Genomic DNA, 27,364 nt, shown 5'->3' with positions numbered 1-27,364 from the left:
CTATGTACAATCCAGCAGGGTTCGCACTCATTGATATTTCTGGAGCAGCATGCACCTTGACATTTCGAAATAGCCAATAGTCGCTTTCACGACTTGTAGGCCGTACGTGCTGCATTGTCTTCACGAGCCTTTAACTGGCCAATACCAGTGCTTCAGTGAAATTCAATTCATGCAGTGAGAAGCTTGAATGATTGTGCACAAGAAACAACTTCAGGGTGGTACAGCTTGGCTTTATTTGCGTCACTTTAAAATAGAAACACCCAATGACAACATCTCAACAGGTAGGGGCACAGACGTTTTTCCTCCTGAACTCTTTGCGGTGACATTGACACAGCAACCAAATGTTGAGAAACAGGGTAACCAAAAACTGAGCCAGGAGCTTTTTCCCAGCTGGGGGCCAGCATGCGTGCTGCTGCTCTTCAGAGGCCCTGCCAAGCAGCCATAGTTATTTCTTCTTCTGGGCCTTCTCAGCAGCCTTGGTGACCTTGCCACCCGATGCCTCCTTAGGTTTGACAGACTTGATGACTCCGACAGCAACCGTTTGCCTCATGTCACGGACAGCAAAGCGACCCAGGGGTGGGAAGTCTGTGAAGGTCTCCACGCACATGGGCTTGGAAGGCACCAGGTCGATGATGGCAGCATCGCCTGACTTGATGAACTTGGGGTTGTCTGTAAAGACGAAAGAAGAAAACGCGTGAGAACCCCCCGCACAATAATAAAACCACAACACTCCATACCTTCCAGCTTCTTGCCAGAACGACGGTCGCACTTTTCCTTGATCTCCCTGAACTTGCAGGCAATGTGAGCTGTGTGGCAGTCCAACACAGGCGTGTAGCCGTTGGCGATCTGGCCGGGATGGTTCAGCACAATAACCTGGGCGGTGAACTCCTCCGTGGACTTGGGCGGGGTGTCCTTTGAGTCTCCGCACACATAGCCTCGGCGCAGCTCTTTCACTGACACGTTCTTCACGTTGAAGCCGACGTTGTCACCGGGCACGGCTTCCACGAGGGCCTCGTGGTGCATCTCCACGGACTTGACCTCAGTGGTCAGGTTGGCAGGGGCAAAGGTGACGACCATGCCGGGCTTGAGAACGCCGGTCTCCACACGGCCGACGGGCACCGTGCCAATGCCACCAATCTTGTAGACGTCCTGCAGGGGGAGTCGGAGGGGCTTGTCCGTGGGCCGGGTCGGGGGCTCCATCGCGTCGAGAGCCTGAAGAAGGGTCTTGCCCTCAGACTTGCCAGACTTGCGCTCAATAGACCACCCCTTGTACCAGGGCATGTTCTGGCTAGGCTCGAGCATGTTGTCGCCGTTCCAGCCAGAGATTGGCACAAACGGAACAGTAGCAGGGTTGTAGCCAATCTTCTTGATGTAGGCAGACACTTCCTTCTGGATTTCCTCGAAACGGCTCTGAGAGAAGGGAGGCTCGGTGGTATCCATCTTGTTCACGCCGACAATCATCTGCTTCACGCCAAGGGTGTAAGCCAGCAGGGCGTGCTCTCGGGTCTGGCCGTTCTTGGAGATACCAGCCTCGAACTCGCCGGTACCGGCAGCCACAATCAGCACAGCACAGTCAGCCTGCACAAACACGTGCGTGCGTCAAACACCCGAAAACAACTTAAGGGGCCGCTAAATTGAAAAATATAAGCGTGAGGCATGCGTGAACGAACCTGCGACGTTCCAGTGATCATGTTTTTGATGAAATCACGATGTCCGGGGGCATCAATGACAGTCACGTAGTACTTCGGCGTCTCGAACTTCCAGAGGGTGATATCAATGGTGATACCACGCTCACGCTCGGCCTTCAGCTTGTCCAACACCCACGCATACTTGAAGGAACCCTTGCCCATCTGCACAGAGGGAAAAACAGAAACCGGCGGACATGTTAACGACCCGAGTAGACCACGCCGGCCGGCGCGCCGGGCAATATGGCGAACACGCGACGCCCGCCGCAGCACTGTGCAAGGGTTAGAAACCGCGGAAGAGAAGTCGGCAAGGCACTGACCTCCTGGGCTTCCTTCTCGAACTTCTCAATGGTACGCTTGTCGATGCCACCGCATTTGTAGATCAAGTGTCCGGTAGTCGTAGACTTTCCGGAATCGACGTGGCCAATGACGACGATGTTAATGTGGGTCTTTTCCTTTCCCATGGTCGCGGTTTTTGCGTGTCCCTGTCTGCAAATCAAACGCAACGCAGCCCAACGGCAAACACAGGTGTTAGCGAGAAGCCGCGCAATGACCGTCGAACTGGTCCACCAACCCACGCCCCGGAATACAGCCGGCGCCAGACAAAAGCACGTCAGAATGGCGTGAGGCCAAAATGGCGACCGAAGATTCATTACCACGAGGCGTCAAATACTAATTACCAGTATTACGCTTTACGTAAACGACAGAAGCAGTACAACTGGATCAAGGCAAAATTAAGGGGCAGGTCACTGAGAACTCGGAGCACTTAAGAAAAGAATCAACCGGCACGAACGCGAAGGGCCTATCAGAGCGCCATGATTGACCCGTTTCACCGGCTACCCCGTGAACTGTGAAGTCTTTAGATGCTATAAAATACACCACATAGGTTAAAATACTGCTAAAGAACGTAACAGAAGCCATCAGAGTACAAAATCTCCACAATATTTCTTACGGATGACACTTGCGAGCGCAAAATCATGCGGATGAAAACCAGCCGCAACTCACCAACACAACCGACGAAGAACGAAGAGGAATGACGGCGAAGGGTCACGTGCTATATATCGACTTGCATATGACGTCATTAAAACATCTTAAAACTTTTTGTTTCGTTATAACCTTTATATTTTTATAATAAAAAAATTATAAGACATTTTATTATGTATTTAATAAAAATTACGTTTGTGTTTAGTTTGTATTATTTGTCTGCGGACTTAGGTTTTGCACATGTGATGGCGGCGTACATGTCGTTCATTTATTGATCCGGCGCCCAGTTTCTTCTCAATATGGCAATGAATAAAGTCGTCAATACCGTTAAATATATGTTAGGCGCAAAGTTTCCAAGCCAGGCAAGTTCCATATTTGTTCAGTTTGACGTTCACTCTTTGCTTGACACCTCTCCCGAGTCGTACGCCATGTGGCTCAGCCCTATCGCCGCTTATGAGCGCGTCGGAAGATGCGTCTTGAGAGTTCGACTTGCTTCTCACGATTAAATTTTCTTTCAAAATCTGTCGCAAGTGTTTTATTGCGCTCCCGTCATGGGACATGCACGATCTAACAGCTCTTATTCTCGTTTAAACTGCGTGCAACGCACTTGTACGCTTTTTCTTGCAGCCACGCACGTGAAGTTAATGATACCCTTGCTACGCTTTGCAGAATGCCACGCCGCTGGGGACCTTAATGCCCTCTCGGAACATGTACACCGACTGGCGAATGGCTCGAGACGCCAAGAGGAGAAGAACGGTCAAAGAATACGCGCGTCTGAGGTTAAATATCAACTCCATGAGAAAGAATGACATCCTGCCGAAAAGTTTGCAGGTACTGTGGCACTTCGATTAAACTTATTGATATACATGTTGGTCACGCCCGCATTGTGTTCTAAGCGTCGCGTTCGTGGAAACAAAAAATATAGAAGTAGCCCATACTTGTCGCTAGCAGCGCTGTATTTTATTTCTCTAGTGTCGTCTCGGCGTTTGTTCAGGTAAGGCTCTTCTGAAAGCCGTACTTTCTCAATAATATTGCCGTCTTTAGGCCTTATTCCCGTGCGAGTAACGAAGTTTGGCGTGCAGTAAAGTGGAGCAGACGGTATTATTGACTTTCGGGAAGGCCGCCGCCCCCCTCGCTTTCTTTTTTGTGTCCGCGGCAGACGCTTCTCTCGTGGCGGACTGTCGGCTGACGCGGCCCGCCACGTGAGACGCGGATGTGCAAGCGTGCGCCGTCGTTCCGCGAGAATTTTATTCGTTTTGAAAAATCAAGCGGCACCGGTGTCACCGCGACGTTGTTCAACCGCTGTGAGGCGCCGCACAACTAACGTATTTTGAAGCTATCGTGCTGGCAGAAAAGAACAGTGACATACATCAAACTCTCCATTCATTGCGTATCGCTGTGGGTGGCCACGTGTGAACCTAGGGACGTATTCCCGGACGGTCACTTTCAATGCGCGCTGATTGGCTGGCTGAGCACTACATCAGGAGAAAGGGAAAATATCGCCGAAAGTTATCGGCCCAAAATGCGTCCCTTGAAGAAAACGGATGTGCGTTCTCATCGTCGTGCCGTGTTCATTTCTCGGACCGCCCTAGTGACAGGTGCGGAAAGGTGTCAACGGCCGTTTGCTAGCTTCTCATTTTATCTGAATGAAATAGCCACATGAACACATTTACAGAACCATGTTGTGGTCGTGTGTGAACATTGCCAATTCGTTGATTAAAGAGGCAAACGAGCTATGGCAGCCATAAGTTCATCCGACAACTGAGACAGCATAACGCAGCACGTCGTTCTCAGAAATGAAGGAAGCACAAGCTAGCATATTTATTTCTTGGGGGAAAAAATAAGAAAATGACTTCTTAAATGGGTGGAGACAGAGTGACCAAACAGCAGTGCTGACTCTGTAAATGTAAAAGTGCGCTGTTCCTTTTTTTTTTTTTTAATGCATCAGCAAAGAGTGTCAAAGCGAAAAGAAGTGTATGTGTGTGAAGCATAGGAAACCGGTCATATGGTAGAGGTAGAGAGGGGATGGGAGAGCTTGGAAGAGCATGTGTGTGTCAGTTGCACTATATATATGTAGTGCAACTGATGGTGGTCTGCTTCGGAACACCGAAAGTTGCACTTTGCTCCTCAATGACGCAAGTGTCCAGTGAGCTCCTGAACAACACTTTGCTATGTGGTGAACTCGGTTTAAATAATGTATTCGGGACTTCAGAGAGGTGCGACTCAATACTGCCTAACACATTTCTCTCGCATTTACCACTGAATCTTTTGTTATGTCTATCTGTACCAACTTGCTCAACTGACACTCTCGCGAACATGTTTATTTTTCAGCCAAACCTTACCGAATATAGTGTCCTGCACATACAAGCAGTAGTTTTGAAATAGAGTTCCAAAGGGCAAAGGAATTGTTTGCTTTTGAAAAGGGATGCAAGGCTACACTGATACAGTTGGTAATGAATGAAATTCAGTTATGCAAGCTCCTGACCCTCGTCCCACACTTCATGGCATGGTCACAACCATGAAAGTAGCATACGGACACTCAAAAAATTTTCCTGAAGCAGGCCATGAGCGAAAAGATTATTCAGGACATCTTCATTCAACAAAGAATGTCCTCAAGCATTTGCACTTGCTCAATCCTATTTCGTTTTTTTTTCCTGCTGTACTACTACAGAACAGGTATTAATAAAAGGCGCAGTGAGGAATGCAGGCCAGATTGGTCTGAATTTAGCTGCTAATAAACTTTTGCACAAACTATTACATCCACAACACATTTACCGGCACCAGCTGTGTCGATGTGACATTCTGTCCAAATAAGTTTTAGTTACTAGTGTAAGGTTACTCATGGCTAGGTTAATGAAATGGAATGTTCTTGAGAGCCCGTATGTTTACGAATATCTTCTGAAGCACTTGATGTCTGTCAGGACCACGTATAACTGCATTTCTTTCTTTGCCAACTGTACCAAACTACCAATGTATGATGTATGCTTCACAGTTCCAGCCAGCAGCATGATATTATTCTGCATTGGGTCTGAATTCTGTTGGCTCTAGAACTGTGCATCAATGAAAAACTTTAGGCCAATTAATTGGATCATTTTAATTGCTGAATCAGATTTGGGTATTTGCATCCAAGAGCTAACCAATAAACGGGGCACATTTATGTGTAAACACAAACGCAGTTGCTTTTAACCTATTACTGCACAGGGACGGATCCAGAGCAGCCTCCATGGGGTGGGGGATCAAAATACACAGAAAAAGAGGGGCAAGGGGGATCGCTGCATGCTTACTGTTAGTGTTAAAGTGCCAGCATTCTTAGGGGTGACCCAGCCCGCTGTCCTTCTGGATTTGCCAGTGTTAGCACCCAGTGCAATTTTTAAAGTAAATCAACACAATGTATTGTTTTTCCTTGGTACCATTTTGCTAAGGAAAGCCTTGCCAAGGCTACCACATTGTAGTTTTTTTGTCAGCTCTTTGATGTCTTTGATCTGTTCATCACCAAATTTAGAGAAGTGCTGAACATTGCAACTACTGCTGTACATGTAGCTTTTTCATTTTTCATGAAGCTTAGTGTTAGCTTCAGGAACCTAATTTTCGTGTGAAAGTTTTAGAAAAGAATGCCATAGAGGATGAATGTATGGTTGCATATGCTAGGCATCTTTCTAGCATTCCAAGAAAATGAATGCACGCATACTTTATAGAGTATGCTGGCCTCAGGTGTATGCTAGAACAGCTTGCTTGTTTTCAAGCACATATGACATTTTTCTATGTATATTTTGACCAAGTATTTTTTGCTGGCTACTGAAACTTCGAGATGGTACAAGTACAATGAGAGAACAAGGATCTCCTCAGCTTTGTTATTATTCCTATGAGTCCCTTTATTTGCTGCCTACAAAGATGTCAATGCTCTTGTCTTCACAGTGAATAAAATGGTAAACATTGTTGCAGTAAATTTAGATAAATAAAAAAATACAGATATGAATATTTTCTACAAATAGAGAGAATTTATGCATCACTTTATTAAAAATTGGAAAATAAGTGGAATGAAAGAGAAAATGACGGAAACAAGGCATATTCCTCTGCCAAGCAAGATGAGCTATGCACTGAGAGTAACGTAACCCTTAATTTGGACATAGATGCAGGCCCCACCTCATAAGCCAGAATATACTAATGGACATATTACCAAGCAAAGCATGCAATAGGTTTCTGATGCAAGAAATCGAATGTCATCACAAAGGAGACCATCAGTTAAGTTGTATATTTCAAACACCATTGAACGTAATGCTGAATGCTTCAGTCTTGTATGCCTGCATCCATCATGAACTTTAATGTCCTCATTTGCCCAAATAGAATCCAACTGTGTCAGTCTGGAAAAGCAACATCAAAGCCGTTCCTTGTGTTACCTGCTGTAGTTGCACGTCATGTACACTTAAATAGTAAAACTTCATAACAGTGAATAATTGCCACTAAAATGCTAATTGTGCCATCAGCAGACTAACCGGGCCTGTATGGAGTTTGGCTTGACCCTTCATTCTGTGCATTTCTGTTATATGAAGTTTCAAAATATAACAAATCTCCTAGGAGCTGTATCAGGTTTTGCTCCCATAAAGCCCCAGCATACTTGATAAAGTACACCGTTGTAGCATTTAACAAATAAAGCAGAATGATTAAAACTTTCAGAATGTTTTAACAGTGGCAAAAAATTTTTCAGTGCAAAAAAAAAATCAATGAAATCTGGCTGGTAGATTAGGAATAGGAATGGTAGGTAGGAATAATGTAACAGTGAAGCACTAGCGTGCACATTTCACACTTCATCTTGATTTGACTGGTCACCTAAGCCACCAGCTGATGGTCACATGTACAGTGTGAGCAAGTGCACTTGCAAATTCAGAAAATGGTTTGTCAAGGAGTGCACGCCTAACTTTACCGTGTTCACGAGCTTGAGGCTTTAACTGCAAAATCACAACATAATTTATTAAAGAATTTTTTTTTTACATCATTGATGTTAAAAACTTTCACTCCAGCTGGCATATGTAGAATACGACCGATTCTTAAAGGAAACTCGTAAAATGCTTGATGTGGCATGTTAGATAAACCAAAGTATTTAACAGAAAGCTTAGCTGTGATCACAGCCGAAATACTAACATGGTTTTCTTTTTAACAGTAACGCATACTATACACGCATACAACCTCAAAGATTCTAATGCTGATTCCACCTGGAACAACAATTAGGGCACTGTTTATTATTCAGATTCACACATTTGTGAATGACAGGATTTTCCAGCTTAGTGTGCAGCAGTGACCCGTTTAGCAAACCCCTTTTTTTCCTTTCTGCCAGAGCTATATTGCCGCAGAGAGCTCTCCACATGCCAGGTACGAGCACTCTCGTGAGGCACCTTTGCAAGCGTCTCATCGCTAAAGCCCATTACTCGTCGCATCGCCATTAGAAGAGCGCCAGCAACGCCTCGCGCGTGGCGATACAGCGCGTGTCTCCCGTGCACGCGCTCACGGCAGCGCCCGAGTCTGCCGTCCAATGAGAAGCCACGGCGTGGCTCTTGGCCTTCGGGGCGCGTGAGAAGTGCGTTCGGCGGAGAGACGCGGTTGACTGTGGAACAGGCTGCTGTTAACTTCTCTTTTTAAAAAGTGTGTGAATGCTTAATATTGAGTTTCCGGGCACAAGTTCGCCCACAATAAACCAGTGTGTTTAGTGTGCTTCATTGAAGTGTGCTACAATATAAGCTAAGCCTGCACTGGGTTGTCAAACATGCAGGCGACAGAGCCCTTGTGTGAAGCCCACATGGCCCAGCTGAAGTTTCAGCCTCTCCCTCCTTTTACAAGTTCTCAAAGCCCTATATCAGCTTGCCTTCTCTTACAAAATGGCATAAAGGTGCACTGAAGCATTTTTTGAACATGATAAGAGAATGTTCCTGATGTGTTAACAATCCTCCCTTGGACATGGGAGCCAAATATTGCATTGTATGCAGCAGGGAATTCACAATCTCATCTCAAAAGCAGAGAAAAATCGCTTGCTCTCGCTTCTGCAATGTCGTCGTGCAGCATTATTGCAAGCAGGTGGACTCGCAACTGCTGCTGGCTGATTTTGCAATCGTCAGAACATTATCAGTAATACAAGTATAGGTTGCTTGAGTTAGATAAGTGAAAGAATTGTGTCTACAATCTCAAAAAGACAAATACCATTTCATCTTTGCACTGCCGGTCTACACACGACAGTTGTGCATTGCTGCGTCTGCTTTACGACCCCCCCCCCCCGACATGAAAAGCGTTGCATGGATACTGGAGCCACCACGAGCTGTCTCGCCCAGCCATTCAACCTTTGGATATGTTGCCAATGGGGCATGGCTCCCTTGTGCACCCTCGCCGTCTCCTCTGTGTAGCTTCCAGCGATAGTGAAAATGAAAGAAGAGAGAAAGCCTTTGATCAGTGCGACAACTATGTCTAACTTCGCTTGTGCTTGAATATTTTGAAAAAATTTTGAGGCAGGAGATTCGTGAGGTGACATAATTAAAAAAATGTTTCAGGGCCCCTTAAATGCTGCTTACTGGAAGCCATGTCTTTCTTTGTTGTCGGTACCTACCTTAAGTTTGAGATACCTAAGCTACACGGTGTCTTTATTTAGCTGCTCCAAATTTTAATAATTGCCTGCGGCAGAAAGCACAGTTGTAACCATTGATCTAAATTATTCGATGAGGTGGCCATTACTTCTACTAGAAATCAAAATACCTAATTGAATAATTTCGCTAGTTATGCTAATTAACTGAATTAGTTACATTTCAGCACATATGTCAATCTACAAATTTGAGCTAGTGAGTATGCAAGGCATATCAATTCGGCATGAATTCTTGGGACTACACCAGTTTCGAGATATTCATTTTCAAAATGTCCGATGAAATGCCATTTGCTTTTGTGCTTCAGTGTATAAAAACAGTGTCTTCTTTAAAAGTAGGTGGAACAACAACACATTTTTACTGCAAGTTTCACGGCCCATATCTCAAAACTGGTGCAATCCTCAGAATTTGTTCTGTCTATATGTCTTGCATACTCACTAGCTATAATTAGTAGTTTGAGATATGTGCCATAGATGTAATTAATTAAAAGGATAATTACTGTAATTATGTTATTTATTCAGGTAAGTATATTTATTTCTCATAGAAGTAATGGCCACCTCATTGAGTATTTTTTTATCAGCGTTTAGAATTGTGCTATCTAACCAGGCACATACCCAAGGGGGGGTCCGGGGGGACCCCCCCCCCAAATTAAGGCGCATACCCCCCCCCCCCCTGACAGGCTTGACAGCTATTCGGCGGTCAACATTGTGCTGCCTTTTTCACTCCTTTTGGATGGCGGCAGTTATCGGCGTCTCATGGGATATGATGGCCAGTTTCCTCATCAATTCGGTGCCCGCGCGATTAACTCGAGATGTATTTAGTTGTCACTGTCTATTCAAAGGTCACGCCCATCGTTGTTGCTTCGTATATTCAACCTTCGACGTTTAGACTGATCCAGAGGCCAGGAAAGGGATTCAGTTCGTGGTCAGCTGGTCTGTGTGTACATGGAGCGAGAGCGAGTTGCGGCCAGAGAAAATACCAATTGCCTTTAACTTTACTTTTTGTTTCATTATTTCCTCGAGTGACAGCTCGCCGCGATGCTGACAGACCCTCGGAACATTATACCCGTGATATGGGTTAGATAAGGTGGAAAATAAAATGATGCGAGACAGCATCCATCATCAATCCCTGCAATAACCCTCAAACTCATAGGCAATATGACAGTCACCCGTTAATTCGTCTGGTTTTTCCCTAACTCTACAGCTCTTTTCGTGCAAAATTGCCAACTGGAAACAATAGTCGCAAGGATTTGAGAAATTAAGCGATCTCCTAAGGGAGAGAGCCAAGACAACAGCCAAACAGGAAGGAAAATCGAAAATTAACAATTGTAACCCTTGTCTATGAAAATATTTATGGATCAACATCTTTTTATTTAAAAAGGAAGTAGAGAAAACGCCGCCGGAAGTGGAGGACAATTCCGTGTGTTTTGAATGACGCTTCTACAGTTATCATTCGAGCCGCTTAACGTTGCCATTTCTCTGATGTGCTTATGTAGATGTTTTTCTAACCTTCCGCGGTGGGCGCAGTACGTCTAGAATCGCAGCTTCCTGCGCCATACGCGGTTGTATGCGGCTCGCGGGCACGCATCGTTATGTAGCTTCCCAAATAACAATACGAGTCGGTTGTGGCACTTGTTAGAGCAGTAAACAAGGGATCCAAAACAACTGTGATTGTTCCGCAAATATATATTTCTGTATATTTCTTCCAGAGCTAATTCAAAAAGCGCTACTATAGTCGGATACAACTTAAGAGGAAGCTTTAGCTCGGGCCCAACTCCGACGCGGCCTATTCAAATACATGTAATACGCAAAAACGTTTTTCTGAGATAGCCCCTGGACCGATTTTAATAAAGTTTGTTGGATTTGAGAGAGACAGCTAAACTATAGTGGCTGTTGGAAGCGGAATTTCGATTTAGGGCCTGAACTTTGTTAAAAAGATTTTCAAATATTCTACAGTTTGAAAAAAAAAATAGAAGCAAGAAGTTTACAAATCCATAGCTCTGCATCAAGAACAGATGTCACAGTTCTGTAAACGGCATCTATTAGACCATTCAAAGTGGACAAATTTTATGTCATTTTATATTTTATGTGAATTTGTTACGTTATTTACAAGGGTTCTGCAAAAGCTGTATTTCCATATTACTAAATTTTTTTAGACTCATGTGTAACATATCAATTTTGTACGCTTTAGATGTACTATTAGGTGCAATTTACAGAACTGTGATATCATTTCTCGTTGCCAAAAGACAGAGTTGCAAACTTGATAGTCTCGTTTTCTGACAATTTTCAATTTTTGCCAATTTTTAATAAAACATTGACAATCTAAAGGAAAAATTCGCAGCCAACGGTCACTGAAGTTTAAGTTCTTCTTTTAAATGCAACAAAGCTTGTCAAATTTGGTGCAGTGGTTGCTGAGAAAAACGAATTCTCCTTTTACATTACATGTATTTAGATAGGAGCACCCGAGCTAAAGCTTCCACTTAAGTCTGCACTGAAGCCCCGCCCACGCCCTCATAACTGCCAGCCACTGCTCCTCCGCGAGACAGGCTGCAAATCGTTCGTACTTCAAACTTTTTCAGTTACCCAAATAAGGCGGTAACTACAAAAATAAAATTATTAGCGCGTAATTTCATACCTTTCCCCTCGCCTACTATAGTGGAATGGCGAATGCTTAATTAATTATTGAACTGCAATAACATGCTCGCTTCGCTACAACTATTCGTTGTGAAGTATCACTTCAGTTGGCCGTGAAGTTTCATGAGTAAAACGGGTTCAGCCGTGAAATGAACTGCACAGCAGATTTTGAAGAGTGAAATGCTCAGATTCCATACATTTTGTCCATGTCTGTTGCACACTTCATTGCTTCCACCGATGAAAAGACTCTTGAAGAATAGCAGACGCTCCAGAGGTATCAAGTACGACGCCATATTGAAAAGGCCACATGACGACGATATTGTTTGCTTCTGTGATTGGCTGGCGGAGTAACACAACTCCACGCAGTCCGTGTGCCTTTGTTGTCAACTGCTGTTTCTTAAAGTTCTGTTCTACTAAAGCAATATTTATGTTACAAGTTCGCTTCTGTACTTGTACTTTCCTGCGCGAGTCCATTTGACGTGGTTCTTTGTTTGCCAAGTAAGGGAGAGGCGCATCGCACAGGCGTACTGTAAAATACACCTTATTTCATTTCTCTTTTTTGGGTTTATGCGTATTATGGCGAATGATGGGCGCTATTCATATTTGTACTAGTAAAGGTATCCCCCCCCCCCTCATTTGCACAGAAAAGTTACCCTGGGTTGGGCCCCCCCCGAAAAAAAATCCTTGGTACGTGCCTGTATCTAACACAAGCAATTTTCTTAAAATTTGGTGCAGGTAAAAAACGAATGCCCTATATACTGCAATAGATACAGGCAGGAGACACCATTAGGTTTGCTTTCGCACTGTGGACTGATTCACCATGGCCTTTGTCGACCTAGTCCTACATTGCAGTGCTAAACTTCCTTGCAGGAACAATGTTCACAAAACGTGCTGTAATGATTTGTAGACCGTGTGGGGGCTTATAACGAATGAATAAATGTGAACAATGTTCCTTGCAGTCTGTTATGGTACATTGTCACTTACCTGTGCAGTTAGCCTCTCATGAGAAATCTATAAAGCAAGTGTTTAATGTTCAGTCTTGATGGCCAGGTACTTGGATGAACCACTGAAATATATTCTTGGGTCATTTTTGGTGTAATTAATTCCTGGATATATTTATTCTAATAATAAGTTAATAGTCATTAATAATTGTATTTCCTTTATGTGTAGAAGTATTGCCTGTCAGATGCCAAGTTGCACAGCATACGAGGCATTGCTGTAGAGAAATATTACTTATGCTGTTAGTTTTAAAACAGTGGAGCACTTGATGGATGCAGTCAGTTGGTGTATTGATTAGGTGGAAATTTCTTTTTTTGCACCTCTTACATAACTCAATACCGTGTTTGAGCTGTACGTGAAATAGAAAAAGGTTCGCAGGGGGATCATTTTAGAAATCCAGTATATTTTGCTTAGATTGAAGAGCACAAGGTTGGTGCAACAGTGCACCAAAGAAGACATAGCGAAGCTTGTTTTGGTAGTGTATGCACTGTTCATATGCGATACCTCTAACATATTGCTTGATCACATGGGCTGGTAAGCAGCAACACAACACTGCACAGTAAATGTACTTATTTCACAAAATTAACACTACTTGCTAGCACCATTGCTGCATTCATGTCAGTCATAACAGGTGGGAAAGAGAGAGAGCATTGTCCTAGCTAAACCTCTCATCCCTCTCCTCATGCCGCACTGTTTAGTCATTAAAATTACTGCATTGTGTTAGTATCGATTCTTATTGTCTGCCTAACATGAAATACTTAACACCTGCCAGGCCCTCTGGGACAAGGAGTTTCCGTGAGCTTAATTTCATGCCTTTCTTTGTGCATACTAATATCTTCAAGCAGTTTCTTTCGGGGAACCATTGATCGCTGGAATTCATGATCAGCTGATGCAAATTCCTTACCACTGGACTGTCTTTTAGACACACTTAGCCACGTTTAATTTCCTTCGTTGTTATTTTTAATTTCTTTGTGTCCATGTTGATTACATGGCTGTACAATTGTGATGGTTTTTTTACTTCCTGTACATATTCATTCCGCTACTGCTGGAACTCTTAAGATGGGCTGCAGTAACCAAGTTATGAACATGGCAGCCGAGTCTACATATTCCAGCTTATCATTTGTATATTCAAGATGTCTTTATAAGCCACTTCTGGAAGTTAAGTGTTAAAATAATACGTCTTTCCTGTGCTTTCTCAATACAGTTTTTCCACTACTTTTCATCACTCTGTATAGGAAAAGGGAAAACATGGGGAAGGCGGGAGATGGAAATTCAAGACGATAAGCAAACCGAGAACTAGGTGAAAGCAGGAGCCAACGTTTTGACAAGTGGACTTGTCTTCTTCAAGGCGACATATGCTTTCCTCACCACAGTATATATACTAATGTATACTACGGGCCATGTGGACGCGGGTGAAAAGGTTGATGACGTCCACTCCTTCTCTTCTTTTCCCATTTCCTTCCGCCAGAACCGCGGCTAAAGTGTCTATCTGCATCTGAGACAGTTGATTACGGCAGCTTTCTTCTTTTCATAGCCACTTCCTTATCCTGCCAAGGGCAGTCAATGGCCCATTCTGTTTACTTCTGCTCAGCAGTACGGAAAGATGGCCTGGGTTTTAAAAGGTTGAAGGAGGCAGTCCTTAGAGCAATATTGTGGGCTCTGAAGTGCATTTACAAGAATTTGGGCATATTTTTTTAATGAATGCATTATCTAAGCAACTAAGTAGGTTCTTTTTGCCATCTTGAAAAAAGTTTGCAGCGCCCTTTCAAGTTGCACGGCAAGAAATCACTCAGGTTTGAGCACAGTGAACACAGCACGTTACACAGTAATAATGGCTCAACTATTTCCTTACCACGCCCATACAGCAGGACTCATATATGTGCCATACATGTCGTGCAAAAATTTAAAACTACTGATGCTGCTGAAAACATGCTGCGCCATCTATGGTTTATTCTATAAGAATTAAAGTTGTTTCCTAATTAGTTTTTTTTCTTCTTATTCAGTTTTTTTTTTTTTTTTTTTTTTTTCAAATAGCGGTACAAAGAGCATGGTTCTCATCTAATTGCGAAGATGGCAGTCCTCTCAGTCGCCGGACCTCTGCGCAAAGGACGTCGTTCTCGCGATTCTTTCTTTATTATTATTTTATTTTATTTATGATGTATTGGCAGACCACAATTTTGTCCTTGCAGGACGCACACTCATACAGTTCATTCTGTGCAGCCTGTTGCGTCCTCAGGTGACTGTTTGGATGCATCTAACGTCAGGGACTCCAAGGATGAATCGACGGCTCCAAATTTTTGTACGGGCAACGGTGGAGACCCTCAGAACCACTATAGGCAGTTTCCACTGAGTAAAAAACAGCTTTATTTTTGGTATCTCATGTTCCTTATGACCTAGAACGTGGAAACTTTCACGCGTTAATATAGGCAGTTGGTATGAAAAACATTTTTTATATTTGTGTTCTTTTTTCCCTTTATTACTTTTTTTATGTTATGAATGCTCTGATGCAGATGTTTTATCCATTTCTCAGTAAGTTTCTTTTTTCTTACAAATAATTTGCATATTCACCCTAGCATATGTTTCTAAAATTAAAATCTTTAGAAAGTACAATTATTTGGGTTTCGATTGATATATAGCACAACATTGTAACCGTGATAATATTGATAAAAATGTCATTACTAAAACCTTCACAAAGTGGCCAGTTTTCCCATGGTAAGGAAAGAGTTTACTCCCTACATGCATTCAAAGTATTCTCTATCATGCACATTTTAACACGAAGTGTTGAATATAATTATAGGTCTTCCTATACTATGAGTGCAGCACATGCTTTCATACAGCAGATGCATGAAACGGGGGCTATGGTTGCCCATCTAACCGCCTGACCTTGTTTCTGTATACTAACTTTACCACTCGCTGCCTCTTTATTGTCATTGCAGTGTGATGCCTTCAAGCTTTCTCTTGAGAACGCAATGGGTTGCCGCACCTCAGAAAATATTTTTTTCTAACCAAAAAAGCAATTTCTCTAGCCCGCGTTCGTTAAGATGCGAGAGGTATAGCTACTAACTATGAACATATCGCGTACGGAGATGCGTTGTGGAATAAACGTGCTGGCGTCTAAATTATGTGGGTTCGAATCCCACGGGTACCACGAATAATTTTTCTCCAGTCCTTTTCCCTTTTTTTGTATCGCGTGAACATTGATGGCTAACTAGACGCAGGCTATAGAGAACGGACACAGGCAGACGCTTCCACAGGCCTTACTAAATCTGTTCCCGACGAACGCAGCAATTTCGCCCTTGAGCTGCGCGCACTGTTGTCGGAGCCCAGACGGCGGAAGGTTGCATTCGCATCACTCATTCTTTCGATGCGCCGCTTGGTATGCGGTAAATGACGCGCTTGATCGAGACTGGGCCAACGCGCGGTGCATTATAGGCCGCAGAGTGCGTCGCCGGCGTTTCCTTTATTTTTTTTTATGCGCCATCTTTTTTCTTTCTTTTCTTTAAGTCCGGCGAAACAGGTTCAAGTTCGCCGCCGTCCGAAGTAGGGCGTGTCAGTGCCGCGTCCGCCGGCGACTTTTTTCTCTTGCTGTGCGTGTTTGTGGAAGGTCAGGAATGGATTGGAAAGCCGGCACGCTCAAATACCGCGTAGAAGCAGCGTTCGTAGCGGCCGCTGTGCTGCTCGAAGTATTGCACGGTGTGGCGTTTGTGCCCCACGTTGCGCAGCTGCTTGAATGATAAGCTACCGTTAAATTAGCGCTGTCGTCCCGATTTCTGAAAAGGCAGTACTACTTGGACAGCGTGAGGCAACAAAAAAGGAAGGCGCGGGTTTTAAAAAAGAATGGACAGGATTTAGTTCTTTCGTGTGTCTTCTTTTGACCGATCCACCCGAGTATAAGCTGTTACAGTCGAACGCCTTTATAACGAAGAGCTTGTCGGCTCCAGAATAATTCGTTGTACAGGTCACTTCGTTGTAAAGGTCGCGCACAGCCCAGCTCACAACAGGGGCAGAATTTTCCCTTCATTATACAGGTCACTTTGTTGTAGAGGAGCGCTCGACTGTACGCATCCGTGCAGACATGCGAATGCCTTCCCATCCGCTCTGCCTTGAAATGCTAGGTCCAAGGAAACGGTCATCGTGCCAAATCTCCATATTTAAATAGAGGCACATTTTCCCTCTCTCTGCTCTCTTCCCAAGATGAGCTGTTATGGTTAGGTGACCCATTTGTTCCTCATTGCACATCACCTCATTTACACCAGAGCATCAGGGCGGGTCGAAATTTTCTACTGCGGTCTCGTATATACTGCAGGTAGTACAACATGCCATTGTTTTGGTTTGGGGATCACAAATATACGAGAACGTACGTGTTTCGCTTAAAATCTTGGGGGGGGGGGGGGGGCGAAATGTTTGCTCTTACTGCGTTGCATTGCTCCTGTTCAAATTTCGCTTAAAGATCAAATTTTGGAGTCTATGTCGTTTACTGTAACACTTGGCGGAGTTTTTTTTTAAGGAAAATGCTAATTCGCCATCGTTTATGCGGATGAACGCTGTCGCCGTTGAGGAAGAACTGCCGTGCGTTCCAGAGGAGCGGACAGCACGCAGGCAACCCTCCCTGAGCGGGTGTTTTCTACAGCTGCCAGTGCACGGCGACACAAGTTTACGTTAGCGCCGTCTCGACAGCAGCATCCTCATACACGAAGGCAAATTTCCTTCGAAACGCCCATGCAACGCAGAATATTTTCTACCGCGTCGTGGCTGAACTAAGCGTCTCACTGTGTCATGGCCTTCCAACGCTGCTGTGCTGCCGTCACTGGAGAAGGACTTCCGTGCACCTGTCTCATCTCTATAATCATGTTCGACGAGGCCGACTATTCAACATTAGTACTACTTGGTATTTTTAGACCGCTCACGTTCGAACTCGCCGTAGGGAGCAATTATTGGTTTTGTGTTAACTTTTCGCCCCCTTTGATATGGCGCGGAACTCTGAACACGACGTCGTCGTCCAGAACAGTTGGCAATTTTGATTTTTCCTATTGGCTGTTCGTTGTAATTGTCAATGTCTCGACCACGCATGTGCAACGTGTACCCATATGCGGTTACGCGCGCATTTTACGCGGATATCCTGTATTCAGGCGCAGTTCAACTTTTGTACGTCTTGACGCTGTTTTGCCATACAATGGGCCCCTTTGCCAGTAAAACTCGTATATCATCTCTGAAAGGCTAACCTCACTCACTTACTCGGCTTCTTGAGAGAAATGGACGGCCGCTGACACTTTGCCCACCTGGCGATACGTATAGGGAAAAAATACAAAACGCGATAAAGATACAAAGAGCGGGAGTTCGGTACGAGCGGCACTAGCAACCGCACGTGCGATGAGTGCAGCTCAGCGTAATAACAACGCGTACTTGCGCTGAAGGGTGCCGGTATAAACAGTGAGCTTTTCTGTCTGTACATTTCTTGTATACCCTTCGCTGCGTTTTCCAACGCGTCCCTTACTTTCTCGTGCCTCCGTGCCGCACCAAAGTTATTGCTACCGCTGACACGGGTCGGGAGGTGCCTGTTCTACGTGTCTTTGTAAATGTGATCCGACGGATAGGATTCGTGGTGCGCTGTCGGGTGACGTATACCAAAGACAAGTATTGCGAGCGCGTAAACATGCTAGCTCATATATGTGTGTCGCCCTTTCTTTCGTCCACGTCTGTTACGCGGGTTTACACTCCCGCACTGCTCTGCCGACTAGCCCCACTGGCTGTGTTGACGATATAAAAGTACTGTAATTCCTTTGGCTAGCCTGCAAGAACGTAACAGTATTAGAGACGCCGAGTATGAAGAGCCATGGGTGATTCCTACTCGTTGAGCAAATTACTGCAAGCAGTTGCTACGCGCTACGTTCTCTGCTAAACGGCATATGGAAGTTGTAACTTCATAGCCCTTTCTCGTTTATCAGAATGGTTTGTTCGCAGCGCTACGTCCTAAACAAATTTCCGGCATTTACCGCAGTTATTTTGTGTTCAACCACATTCTCGACACGTAATCGCGCGGAGTTCAAGGGACCCTGAAACGATTTTGGACATGCGCACTGAGGTGCTGGGATAGGTCCTTCTGGTAATTAATTGACACACTTAAGCGCTCCGCGTAAAGCGTGTAATTTATTACAAGGTTTTAAGGGGACAGGGTAGGCCCTATTCTTGCCATGCATTTTAGGCTATGTTCGTGACCCTTTTTCTCATGATCTGCTGGAGTTAGAACAATAACCTTGGTGACATTGTAATTAGCAATATTAGCTAGTGTTACTGAACCAGGATAATTATTTTTAAAAGATTAGTTTTTTATTTTATTTTCTTTTACTGGACCCACCAAATTTTAGAGCCAAAATCTGCAGTAAATAGCCTGTAAACAAAAATCCCCTACAAGAATATTTATAATCCTGGTTCAGTAGACTGTCTGTATTGTTTGCTCAATATGTGGAAAATATTATCTCCCTAGCGCTTGTAGTTTCTGAAAAAAAGGGTCAAATGCAGCAAAATTTGGTGTTTTGAGATAATTGGCTTTGAAGTGGAAGAAAGAGCTTTATTGTAATATAGGGCTATAGAAACAAATTCTGGCGCATATTTTCAATAGCCACCAGCCTGGTAGTCCCCTCCATCGTCAACACTTCTTTTCTGTGCTAGCTGCCTTGTTTTCCGGGCCTCCTTAGTGACCAGTCGTGTAGCCCTCTCTGCAAAGTAGAGTCGCCGCCGGTCAGCTTCGCGCAACCACTGGACTGTGAACCGTCCTGGAGAAACTCCGAATGACCTCAAAATGTCGGCTCGAGCAATGCTGCGGTAATTAAAAGTTAGCACAGCATCCATTGTCGCTATTTTCAGCGTCTTGAGGCCAAGAAAGACATTCTTTGGAGCGCGCTCCCATACAACGTTGTTGAACGCCTCATTCGCGTTCTGAGTTTTTTCCGTGGAGATATTTCTAGAGAAGGTCATGCTTTGAGAGCTGCTGAAACACCGGCGTTCCGCTTTAAGCGTTTCGCCGAGCGCGAAAGCTTCGATGCAGACGCGCACGTGGTGGCCGCGGCGCCCACTCCTGGATTGTGTTGCGGAGAATTGGCGTCATTGGAGATCGACTTATGCCGGTTTCCGTGAAAGAGACGTTTTTTAAAGCACTTCTTTGGCTTCGTCATTGCATTACCGCTAAATAACCAGCACCAAAGTATAAACAAACTCGATTGTCCGCGAAAACACGCCGAAGCACGAGCAAAACGCCGCGCGTTGCGAGTAATCCAGCTACGTCTCAGGATTCGTTTGGCTAAGTGAAATATGCTGGCTAGGTTTTAACTGTTGCCAGATGAGTGACAGCCATTCCGCTAAACGTGACAAAAAATAGGTGGCAAAAAAAATTTTTTCTTTCAGTTTAGTAGGGGCACAGGTCCCGAGCATGTGTCAAAGGGGGCGGGCTGGATGCTGACTAGGTTTCGGAAAGTGTTGATTTTGAGATAAATATTTCGTGCGCGCGCAAATGAAACACTGGACCATGTTAAGGAAAGAATAGAGATTTTAATATACACAAAAACAAAAAATCGATTTTTTTCGGAAACTTTGCCTGCCCTGTTCCCTTAAAAATGTTCATCGCTACCGATCACGGCGGGGACGCTCCGCTGAGTTTTCAGCCGCCCCGTTACAATCTATGTAGTTGGCGCAGGTGGCATCAGTTGGGCGAGCTATACGATTGGCTATCCAGGTAGCATCATCGATCAGTTTTCCAACATTACAGTGAACGAATGTTGTCCGTAATAGTTGAAATGTCGGGTACCGTGTTTCTATAAAAAAAAAGTGACAGAAGGAGAACGTACTATGACAATTTATCCTCAAGCACTTCCGGCACACGATAACTGTCGTCTGCTTGTCTTACAACGTGCTCCGTGTTGACGCGAGCTGCGAGGTCAGTGTTGTTGTGCCATAGTACGAGCTCCACTTGGCGACCACGTGGCTACCACGAGGTGCCGAGAGCTCCCACTTCTCCGCGACGAATCAAGAATTCGACACGGGGGGCGAATTGAAGGAATGCCCAGCCATCACCGCGACGAATCAGGAATTCGACGCGCGCGAGGTCATCACCCTTCCTACTGACTACAGGTCTCCCAAACGAGGGGTCGCCGAAGGGGTTTAAGGGAGAATCGGTCCCTTGTGAGGGCAGAGAGAGTCACTTGCAGCCGCCCCGCCGGTCTGATGCGCTCCTGCTACCTGTACGCTATCATCCACTATCTGTAAATATTGTATAAAGCTTTTCGTTTTTTAAGGCGGAGTTTAGTCCCGACCACTCGGCGAACGAGTTAGGGAGAAAGAACATGCCTAGGGAAGAGTAATTTGTAATCGTTCGTAGCTCTCTTAATGTAAGACGCTTCACTTAAATTGTGACGCTAATGCTTTACTGTAGCTGAACCCTACGCTTCTACGAAATTTGTCCAAACCGTTTCAGGGACTGACCAATTTTAATAGTAGCCATTTTATTGGTGTAACGGAAGGCTTGCCGGTCTGATTGTTCAATCATGTAGTGGTAACGCGGAAAGCGCCGCGGAATATTTTTGTTAGAACGCGGAATATTTCTGTCAGAATTTTTCGATTTACATTGAGAATGTAGTCGTGCCCAGGAAACATGCTGGAAACCATGATAGGCGCCCGCATTGGTGGGAAACGGACAAGTGCGACTCTCGCTGTTAAGAGTGTATTTTGTTTATCAAGCTGATGCTCCTGAATTATTTCTATTATGATAGGTGGTGTCCAAATCTGCGGCCCAGCGACGCCTCCCACCCGCTAACGGAAACCAATCTAAAGCCTGCATTGGCTGGCTGCATGCCCCCTCTTTTTTTTTTTTCTTTTTATACGCGGAAGCGTACATTCGCCGCCCCGTCTGTGAAATCGGCGTGATTATGTATGTCGCCATGAGGGAAACGAGCGCCGGAGGAGGAATGCATGCTGCAGGCTGGAGGTGGAGAATAGAATCGCACGCCTAGGAAAGTTCGGAGGAGCGCGCTGAGGATGGATGGATGTTACCAGCGTCCCCTTTGGAACGGGGCGGTGGGTCGCGCTACCAAGCTCTTACTATTACACTACCTAATGTCCTACCCAGGTTAAAATATAAAAAAAGAAACACTGAACTACCACAACAAAATTTTCTGAACCCCCAATGCGAACTGTGCTTTTGTACGTCTCCGTTTTTTGTCGTTTCCTTACTTTTCTTCCACCAGTCCTCCAATCGCCTCTTACTAATCCCTATTGCGAACACGTTTACATTTCCACTGCTCTCGCTGAAACCTAGGGCTTCAAGGAAGCCAGTGGTGCCTAAATCGACCGCTGGGTAGGCGTCTTTACATTCTAATAAAACATATGCTCCTAGCTTTACCGCAGCAAGCAAATGCTGCTTCTTCCTTTTTATGTCTCGCTTTACAGGTGCGTGTTCTAAGGCATCTCGATCTCGCTTCAAAAAGTAATGAGCTTCCCTTTGAGCTATCATAAATTGTTTCTTTCCTGATTTCGTTTTTTCCTCTTAAGTAGTTACTCATGGCAGGTTTCTTTTCCATTGCCGCTACCCATGAGATTATTTCAGCCTTTCTGAATTTCCGCTTGACGTTCTTTGTTGCTGTGTTGCCCACCATACAGGCCATATACTTGCTCGTAGGTTTCCTAGTTCTTTTTCTTCACTGTGATTCAATGTTTTTCCTGTACAGATACCTCAACATTCTCTCAGCCCATTTACTTTGTTCCATATTCTTCTGTCGTTCTTCATAATCAATATTACTGCTAGCCTCCCTCACTTCAAAACTAGTCCAGCCCATATCACCCTGCACAGCTTCATTTGAGCGCGCGGCAAAGCAACGCCACCTAGAGGAGCCTTTCCATCTTTCCTAATGGCACTTTACACTTTGTCAAAATCGGGAAACAGACAAAACATACGAAATAAAAAATGGCCGACGATTACGATGCTCCCTAATGCGAAATTTGAGCGCATCCCGATATGGGTGTTCTCACTTCGCGATATATTGAGGCAAAGAATTAGAGACCGAAATCGCCGCACCGACTGGCAGTGGGCCAGTGCCGCCAGTGCCTTCGCAGAGGGAGGCGCAGTATGGCCACGCTGGCATGGTGAGCGGCATCGGAGCCAGCTGTAGAAGAAGGCGACGAGCAGTGGTACGAGCGCCGAGGGGCAGTATGGGAACGCTGACAGGATGAGCTTGCTTGCTTGCTTGCTCCTCACTTATGTCGCTTACCCGCTACGGGGAATTGACCAAGAAGCCGACGGTTATAGGTTAAACGGAAGGTGACAGAGAAAAAGCTGAACGGAAAAGTAAATCAGGGTGAAGTATAACGTTCATGTTAACTAATAGATTTACGTGGCAGATACAAAAAATGAGAATGTTTGTATTTGTATATGAACAGCAAATTTTATGTTTCTTTTTTGGGTGGTATTAGAATAACTTCTAACACACAATCAGCGATTTAATGATCCGTCCAATTAGTAATTACGAGAATTAATACGGTAGCGTTCTTGTGTCACAGAGACAGTCGCAAATGGCCACGCAGATGTTCCTGTGGCCAAAGCCCAATGAAGAAGCCCCGAAGGAGATGTTATTAAAGCGGAAGCTTTACTGGCCGCGAAATTGCGATTTCGCCGGGACCGTGCTGCGAGGAGGCACATGGCGTCACACCGCGTTCCTCGTCGTTGCGTTCGCCTCCGCTCGCTTCGCCAGCTGCGTCGCATGCCTGATAACATGTCAGAATATTGAAAAGGAGAGCTCGCGTGCGCCGCGACCACAGTTGAAGCGGTAGTATGGACGGCGACAACTCTGATAAGCAGGAGGAGGCCTGGAATCGACATCGAAACGAGATGAAGAGGAAACGAATCGCCCAGGAAAGAGCCGAACAGCGAGCCGAACGATTGGCTAAACGCCGCGACATAGCTAGACAACCAGACTAATCTGGACTTGCAATCAAGATTAACCAAGGCTAGCCATGCTATACCTTAGCTTTCGCTACGTATATCCTGGCATAGCCGAGCTAAGCCGCTGCCAATTTTTTGAGTAGGCAAAGAAATCCCCCGTATTTTCGGAATGAAAATTCTAGTGCCTTCCTTTGATTTCTAAATTGACGGCATGCTAGTAGAAAGTGCTCACTGTTTTCGAGTTCCTGGCAGGTAGGACACAAAGTGCCAGACCAGACGTGTAGGTAAAAATTTAGTGGTAGGATGCGGCATAGTAATTCGCTTATGGAGGTTTATAATTTACGTGTGGGATACCATTTATTGTCCCACGAAAAGAACAAATGATTAAGTTCTGACGTTTGTATTTTCAGTTTTGTAGAATCTTGGAAAAAAGAAAATTTTCTAAACCTAGCCGCGGTGACGTAAGCCGAAGTAGCCATAACGGACATAGCTGGTCCACCAAGAGATATGCGCGGAAGTGTGTCTGCCATTTCATTTAAGAATATACCACGATTGCCTGGAACCCGTACCAACCGCACCAGGCTTAAGTTTGAGGGGATTAACGATTTAAATGTATTGGCTACAGTAGGGGGTGTCTGAAGCTGAAGTGAGTGATGTGCGTACTGACAGTGAATCAGTCACTGTAACCGCTGTTGAATAATTTGGAGGAAGTTTTCGAAGAGCTAATGTAACGGCTGATAGTTCAGCCAGAAATATAAGCGTGAATTCCGGAAGGCGTAATGTCCATGACCAGGATAGGAACTCAGAGAAAATACCTGCACCCGCTTTCGCCTCACTCATTGACGCATCAGTCGCGATCACATGATCTATTCCCAATTGCGTTAAATGATCTTGTAACATGCCATTTAAGTATGTGGTGGGCAGGAGGTTGGCATACTATATAAATCTATCATAAAATTCAATTTTTATATTAGGCAAGGGCTTGTCTGGACAAATGATCTCGTGTACATTAACGTTTAGTGTATTTACTTTATCTTGTACAAACGAAGCCTGAAGTCTATGTAAGCGGGGCCAATGCTCATCGAAAAATGCCCTCATTTCACTAATAAATACAAATTGTGATCGTCTCAAAGAAGATTCATAAATGTTTAAATACGTCTTTACTGTTAGAATGCGGAATCACCAAGGAAGAGTAGGCACTCGTGCTTCTTGATATAAAACATCGTTAGCTACAAATTTCGGTAAGCCAAGACAATTCCGGAGAGCCTCTAGCTCTAGAAAAACCAAGGGGTTAATTTTGTATGCTGGCCCACCAGAGAACAGCACGCACCCAAATTCCATTATCGGTCGAACGTACAGGCGATAAATCAATATTAGAGTATCCCTGCGTAGCCCATCGCGATGTCAGCCAAGTATGCTTATCATGCCAACAGCGCCTGCTGCGCTAAATTTAACAAGATCAATGTTATTTCGCCAGCTCAGTTTTGCGTTGTATATTACACCTATTATTTGACAAAGTCATATTGCGGAATTATTTCCTGACGGGATTGGAGAGAGATATTAACCGGTACATTCAGTGGAGACACAATCAAGAAACTTTTGTTGACATTAAGCGACATTCGAATATCTGCAAACCAAGCTTCAAGCGTTCCTAAGTATGACTGCAGTGTTCTTTGTAATGAGTCAATATCACTTGCAGACGCAACGAATTCTATGTCGTCTTCATAGACATATGCTTGTACGGTATCGCACTATGGAATTGAGAGTTAAACAAAATAGGAGAAAGAACAGGTCCCTGGAGAACTCTTCTTGATTGATTATAATTTTGCGTCGACGAGCCACGTTGAGAACAATAAAATTTCCTATTTAAAAATTCATATATCCAATTTATGATATACCAAGGAAAACTCATGCTATTTAAAAAGTTAAGTAGTATGACATATGCTCTACGCTGTCGCATGCTTTAGCTAGATCAAGGGTCGAGCAAGCTTAATGCGACCCTCTAAATCGACATGTGCGCAAACTGTCGAACATCCAGGTCTCAATCCAATCTGACATGGCTTTATAATGGGTTGTCATTTAGAAATTTCATGATACGAATGTGCCATACCCTTTTTATTAATTTTGTAACATTCGAAGTTAGTGCGATTGGCCTTATATTATCTATATTCATTCCTGCTCCTTGCTTTTTAAGCGGGGGGATTATTTTGGCGAGTTTCCAGTCTGGAGCTACTCGTAGGTTCATCAGGGAGTAATTAAGTATATTGGAGAGGTCTTGCGTGGAGAGGACAAACACTATTTTAACATGCCTGATGTAATGCCATCTGGACCCGGAGCTGTTCCAGGGAGCAGTTGGAACAACGTGCCGAAGCTCTTCCATTGTTACCTCTAAGAAATCATCCCCCGACAGAGCCCCAACGAAGTTTACCTGCAGCTGAGTTGCAAGCACTGCTCTAAACTTTTAGCAGTTTTAGCTGACGATTCTAACCATTATTTTGGTGGCAGACAAAGAGGACGACGACGTTATAACCTGGGACGGACTGTTCGTTCTTGGCAGTGCTACATGCGTATGCGCTTATAAATATACTTGCACATACTCATTCCCGTGCATCTTTATACGTAAAAACTAATTCGTTGGGGGTCTCTTCAACAACAACAAAAAGCGCAACTACTATAGACGTGGCAACATTTTGCCGCATTAAAGCACCGCAGCGTGAAAATGACAAAAAGCAAGCGGCCGTCCGGCATATCAACACTTCAGACCACGATGCGATGCGCCGTGCGAGGGAATGACAGTGCTAACGTTCTCGCAGCCTATACGTACAATGGCGCTACAGCAACGCCTCGAGAAAACACGTCTCGCTGACTGTTCTGCGCACTATACGTGGACAAACACAAGTGGTGCACGCAAGGTAGCATTTAACATCGCACCACGAACCGTCGTCTGCCGTCAACGTCGCCGGCAGTATCGTTAATGAACGCAAACAGAACAGATAGCTTCGCATGCGTCGATTCCCCACAGTGCGTAGGATCTGCATAATCCTTTCTTCCTCTTTCTTCAATTTTGCAGGAAATTGCTGACAAGGAGATCGCAGCCCTGCCGTTGAACAGCTGCTACACGCGCTTCCATGGTCGCTGCGTCATCACGTCTCGGGCGAGGGGCTTCGTGCGGCCCTGGCGGGTGTCGCGCATGATGTTCCGGCACCTGGCCGACTACAACTACCTGTCCGGGGTGCAGAGGGCCATGTGGTAGCAGGGACGACACGCTGCAGACCGGACCTTGTTGAGACTGTTACTTAGTTGACGCACGCGTTGTACAGAATGTGCGGTTGCTATAAGGCGAGCATATGTGGCCGTTTTACGCCCCTTGTGTAGTCCTGGCACCGCGGACTGCCCGCAAGTAGTGCCTTCTTCGTGCACGTACGTATCACGCACCGTGCTGCCTAAAAAAAGGGTGTGCGGAGAAGTCTGTGTCGTGTGAACGTGCCAAGAATAAAGTTTAGGGTTCCACGAGTA

The 27,364-nt window shown here is 44.8% G+C and overlaps 2 protein-coding genes across 2 annotated transcripts; one reads left to right on the top strand and one right to left on the bottom strand.

Moving 5' to 3' along the window:
• Positions 1–209: 209 nt before the first annotated feature.
• LOC142579643 (elongation factor 1-alpha 2) lies at positions 210–2,763 on the bottom strand. Its single transcript, XM_075690047.1, has 5 exons — positions 2,691–2,763; positions 2,006–2,174; positions 1,671–1,850; positions 738–1,578; positions 210–669 (listed from the first exon to the last, which is right to left on the bottom strand). The coding sequence occupies exons 2-5, from the start codon at positions 2,147–2,149 to the stop codon at positions 446–448; spliced, it is 1,389 nt and encodes a 462-aa protein (XP_075546162.1). The 5' UTR covers positions 2,150–2,174; positions 2,691–2,763; the 3' UTR covers positions 210–445.
• A 132-nt stretch (positions 2,764–2,895) lies between these two features.
• On the top strand, positions 2,896–27,364 carry mRpS14 (mitochondrial ribosomal protein S14). Its single transcript, XM_075690048.1, has 3 exons — positions 2,896–3,031; positions 3,339–3,500; positions 26,919–27,364. The coding sequence occupies exons 1-3, from the start codon at positions 2,969–2,971 to the stop codon at positions 27,099–27,101; spliced, it is 408 nt and encodes a 135-aa protein (XP_075546163.1). The 5' UTR covers positions 2,896–2,968; the 3' UTR covers positions 27,102–27,364.

The sequence above is a fragment of the Dermacentor variabilis genome, chromosome 4, assembly GCF_050947875.1.
Source record: "Dermacentor variabilis isolate Ectoservices chromosome 4, ASM5094787v1, whole genome shotgun sequence".
In the NCBI taxonomy this organism is placed as follows: Eukaryota; Metazoa; Arthropoda; class Arachnida; order Ixodida; family Ixodidae; genus Dermacentor; species Dermacentor variabilis.
Note: the sequence above shows the minus strand (reverse complement) of the source record. Positions and strands in the feature narration are given on the sequence as shown.

Coding starts and splice junctions, on each gene's coding strand:
- LOC142579643 (XM_075690047.1), bottom strand. CDS start 2,149: ATGGGAAAGGAAAAGACCCACATTAACATCGTCGTCATTGGCCACGTC. Junction 1,579..1,670: donor TGATCACTGGAACGTCGCAG/GTTCGTTCACGC, acceptor GTGTTTGTGCAG/GCTGACTGTGCTGTGCTGAT. Junction 670..737: donor TTCTGGCAAGAAGCTGGAAG/GTATGGAGTGTT, acceptor TCGTCTTTACAG/ACAACCCCAAGTTCATCAAG.
- mRpS14 (XM_075690048.1), top strand. CDS start 2,969: ATGGCAATGAATAAAGTCGTCAATACCGTTAAATATATGTTAGGCGCA. Junction 3,032..3,338: donor GCGCAAAGTTTCCAAGCCAG/GCAAGTTCCATA, acceptor TACGCTTTGCAG/AATGCCACGCCGCTGGGGAC. Junction 3,501..26,918: donor TCCTGCCGAAAAGTTTGCAG/GTACTGTGGCAC, acceptor TCAATTTTGCAG/GAAATTGCTGACAAGGAGAT.